Genomic DNA, 4,870 nt, shown 5'->3' with positions numbered 1-4,870 from the left:
TATGGGTATATATAAATATTAAAATTATTTTAACATAATAATACATCTTTATGTTCTGTTAATATCATCAAAATACAAACTAAAAATTTTCAGTGCTTTTGTTTTTGATCTCTTGAATATTACAAAGCATTGTAGAATTTCTTTTTTCTTTTGTCAATAATTAACAATATTGGCTACTTCTAAATTTATTCCAACAGTATAAGTTACCAATAAAATTTTTAAGTTCGTCTAATTTTTCAATACTCTTATTTACTTTATTTTAATTTTAAAAATAAAATTGGGTTGTTCATACTATGTTTGAAGTGGGTTTTGACATTTTTTTTAAAAAAAAAATATTTTTTCAAAGATGAATTCAGAACCCGTGGCCGTGACGACGTAAATGTGTATCTAAGGAGGCTTTTGTATTTTTTCCCTCAAACTAAAAATATGTCAAAGTAATATATAGATAGACACATCAACGGACCACTTTTTAATTTAAATATGGAAGCAAAAGTGGTGTTGGACTCGGATATGGAAAATACAGGTGCTTCGCAGCCATGTGGTGTCAGTGAAACAGAACTTGGATCATGCGAGTTCTCTATCAGTAAACGGACGGTCCGAATTGCGTTTGATATTCCATTTCATAAAAAAAATTGACAACGAACAACTCGGATGGTCTGTTCTCTAGCTTCCGAAATTCATATTTGTCCAACCACAAGTTGGACCATGCGATTTCTTAAGAAAAATTTTAAAATCAAACAATTCGCATGGACCGATTTGTGTACTCTGAGTTTTTTCAATTTTTTAACACAAATCGGACCCTCCCATTTGTGTACTCTGAATTTTTTTCGACTTTTTAAACATAAATCGGATGGTTCGATTTGTGTACTCCCACGATTTTAAAAAACACAAAAAATTACCATATTTTGTATATCACTCATTTTACTTCCATATCAAAAATTTTTAGCCTCAACGGACACAGTATTTGAAACATAGCATATTCAAGTAACATATATGATAAAAAAAAATTTGAAAGGAAAGATCCATTGATTTATGTGATACAACACCATTTTGATGGAAGTAGTATATTCTGATACGATTCAATTCTATTAGTGAAGTAATAGCTAACTTATGAAACTGAGAAAATAGTATTATATTCACCTTATCAGCTTTAACTACATACACAAAAAGTAGATTGTAAAAATCACTTGCAATGAAGTGAACAAGACTTAATCCAACAAGTCTAACATAAGCATAATTGTCTTAGAAAGATTAAATTGTTAATCAATAGATAAAGGCAAGAAAACTGGATTTAAAACACTCAAAAAAGATTATTGCATAGGAAGATAGTTTCATCTACTCTTAAAATGAAACAAAAACAAGAATAGAAAACTCAAAGCATGCCATCAGACTTGGCAGGCATCCTCCTAAGGAAGTTCTGTGGAACAGCAGGAACACCAGCAACGCCGCGAAGCCTCGGAGGCCTTAACCAGTAAGCAACCAAGCCGGAGACTAAGAAGCGAAACGGAACACTATAAGTCACAATGGCAGCAACAAAACAGAAAATCACAAACAAAGATGTTGCTCTTGGATCCCTCCAAGTTAACAAGGATTGCACCCTTTCTCCTTGAGTTGCCAAGTCACTCATCACTGCTAAAACCCTTCCTGAAATACCTCTCAATCTATCATACTTCTTCTTAAGATTTTCGCCGGTAAACTTCGTTGGAAATGTATCAAATTCTTCTTCTAGTTCTTCATTAGTAACTGTATGAGCATAAGAGAATTGGATATCCATATGAGAAGGATTCCTCGGCCGAGTTCTGTATCGCCAAATTCCAAGCAAGAGAAGGCTTGAAAACATTGTTACCAGAATCATTTGTGGACAGAAAATCACACCAAGAAAGATTATGTAACTTGCTATTGTGGTAACTGAACTCTTCCAACTATGCACATGATTAATCCATTTACAAATGAAAACAACAACATTTAGAAGATCAGCAATTCTTCGAAATTGAGCTCTTCCTCTCCTCATGCTCCACACATTTTCCCTCACATCTAGCATGTACTCGACAACCTCTTTCGCCAATGGAGGCTCTTTTCGCCTGAACCTCAATGTGGTGATAGCAGCAGCCTGGTTCCTTAAACTATCCAACTGAAATATAGACAATGGAGATATGTAGTGCATTCTTGGGAGTAAAGGTTGTGTGTAAGTTTGCAAAACATTCAACAAAGATGAACAAGAAAATCTCACAGCTAACTGAATTTCTCCCATCTTCTTAACTCCTTGATTGGTCAAGTTAATGAGTGGATAAGAGTGAGTGTAGATTCTATCAGTTTCGAGCGTGGAGAGCCGAATTCGCACCTTACCAATTCTCTTATCTTCAGCAGGCTTTCCTTCTTGCAATAATTGTCCATTGTCAAAAACCACAATTGTGATCACAGTGCAAGGATCAAACACTTCCCAAGTATATTGTTCATTCCATTTTGGACAAAGACTATCAACAATAGTCCTTGTTCGCACCCATTTCGGACCATACTTAGCGACACAATAGGCGTCAGCACGATTCTCCTTCTTCATTGGAGAGAGTCCTACAGCATTCAAAATTCCCAATTCTAGAACACCAATATTGGGTTGGGACAAAGACTTAGATGATGGCCTAAAATCACTGCTATAGTGAGTAACTTCATCAAGAACATGGTATCCTCCATCTAAAGAAGCTCTCACATGAAGTCTAGCCTCAGGGGAATTCGGATCCTCAAGATTGTACCACACGCTTTCGACCAATGCATCGTCTATTCTTCTCTCCACATTCTTCAAAGGAATCACACACCTTCCCATACTTTCATGCTTGTGTTGATTCCCTACCTCAATGCTCAAAATCAATGATTCATCAAAAGGTTCTGCCACAACAAACATCAAATCCTCATTCCAAACAGGGTTCTGACTAATCCTAACCGATCTACTTCTCAAAGCCAAGTTTCCCAAAAAAGCTTGAATATAAAACTCCAAGCTGCTTCCTCCATTCGTGGTTTTGAGCTTCAAATTTTGGGCTTGGATCACATTAACTCTAAGGTACCAAAACCTTGGAGAGTGATATACATTTGAACAAGTATTAGTACTATGCTCATAACCACTAGCAGAATCTGAATGCCAAGCATGAGGAAAAGCCTCATCTGCTTGAGTCCCCATCCAAACAGACACCATTAACTCTCCTTGATTTAGCTTCGATCCGTTATGGTCCTCGAGTTTGTACCATTCTGGTGCTAAAGGGCTATCAGGAGAAGCCCTCATAGGAACATCATTAACTACAAACACAAGTTTCCCTATGAACATGTTATTATTGTCTTCAACACACTTCTTGTCCTTTACCAAGATCTCCAACATAGGTGCTTGAATCTTGTCCTTCGCGAAAGCAAAGACTTGGTTCCATTCAAGATTCTCTGTTTTATCAAGGGACCTTGTTCTTCCCACTAAAGCTCCAATCCTTGCTTCCACAAAAGGATTACAGCAACAACTATTACTTTCTAATGACAAGTTTTTGGCCTTCACCACCCTAACAAAGAGGAATTGCATTTGTTCTACAAGGTCCAAGGTTGTGGCTCTTCCTGCATTGATGTTTGGATTTGTCTCCTTCAGTGAGAAATCCTCTTGTTGCTTCTGATCCTTTGGGTTTTTGCATTTGTTTGCCATAGCTTTGATCTTGCAACAGTGAAAATAAAACATTAAACTATTTTCCTAATTTGTAAGAAAACATGCACCATATATACTATGTTCCAATTCCAAGGGTCATTCTAACAAAACATGCATGATCTCTAATGAATTGGAAAAAAAAAAAAAAGAATGTTCTTACAACTTACATGAAAGACCATAACAAGAAAGTAGCATTATTACTACTGTGAAATTGAAACAATGAAATGTAAAATTCAAATAAAAAGAAAAGAAAAGAAAAAAAGAATATAACAAGCATGTAAAATTCAATAGATCATAATTATTTTTTGTATTTTCTTTTAGAAGTGCGTTTAACATTCATAATGGAAGGGAATCAACTTAAAAATTTAAATTTGAAACAATTTAACATAACATTAATTATCTTTTCAATTTTGTAATAATAAGCATTTAATTCTATTAATTTATGACATGCTATACCAAAGGGTGATTGGAATAATGCCTTAATTTCTGGGTAAGGAGAATGATTGTAGAAAATTTCTTAACAAAGGTAGTGCCTCTATCTTAACAAATTATAGCAAAATTATCCACTTTAAGCTTGCTTTCAAACTTTGTAAAACAAATATATAATTATTTTCTATTTGATAAACTTAAAAATTAAGATAAGATGCCTTAAGTGTTTAAAAAAAAGGTTTAAAACAAAATTAAAATAACAAAATAGTATTAACAAGGGACCAAACACTAAAGGAGTAATCATTTAAAAAAGGAAGATATCCTAGGCATTTATTCCAATAAGATAGGTTGTATTATAACAAAATATTTTGAAACAAGTAAAAATGTAAAAGAAAGCAAATGATATAAGAATCAATGAATTATTATTGAAAATATATGGTAATAAAAAACTGGATATAAAGAAGGAAAGTATTATTTTTATTGAAAATATTTATAATTCATTTCTCTATGCAATCAAACCAAATAAATACGAAAATCAAACATTGATTAAATTACCTATTATTAAAATATTTCATCTTTCCAAGATAAAAAATCGAAATCAATAGAAAACAAAACATGAACAACGTTAGTAAAATAAAACCGATGAAAAAAAAAAACTGGAAAATATTTAGATATTTGCCAATGAAGATAAACAAATAAGAAGCAGCAAAACCCTATATAGAGAGATATCACAAAGGAATAAAATTAAGAAAATTGTAATTAAAAGAAAAA

The 4,870-nt window shown here is 33.2% G+C and overlaps 1 protein-coding gene across 1 annotated transcript; it reads right to left on the bottom strand.

The window, feature by feature from the left end:
- Nucleotides 1,104-3,755, bottom strand: LOC107648598 (FT-interacting protein 1-like). Its single transcript, XM_021105755.1, has one exon. The coding sequence runs from the start codon at nt 3,701-3,703 to the stop codon at nt 1,373-1,375; it is 2,331 nt and encodes a 776-aa protein (XP_020961414.1). The 5' UTR covers nt 3,704-3,755; the 3' UTR covers nt 1,104-1,372.

Source organism: Arachis ipaensis, chromosome B06 (genome assembly GCF_000816755.2).
Source record: "Arachis ipaensis cultivar K30076 chromosome B06, Araip1.1, whole genome shotgun sequence".
Classification (NCBI taxonomy): Eukaryota; Viridiplantae; Streptophyta; class Magnoliopsida; order Fabales; family Fabaceae; genus Arachis; species Arachis ipaensis.
The sequence above is the reverse complement of the archived record's forward strand: the minus strand, read 5'-3'. Positions and strand labels throughout refer to the sequence as shown.

Coding starts and splice junctions, on each gene's coding strand:
- LOC107648598 (XM_021105755.1), bottom strand. CDS start 3,703: ATGTTTTATTTTCACTGTTGCAAGATCAAAGCTATGGCAAACAAATGC.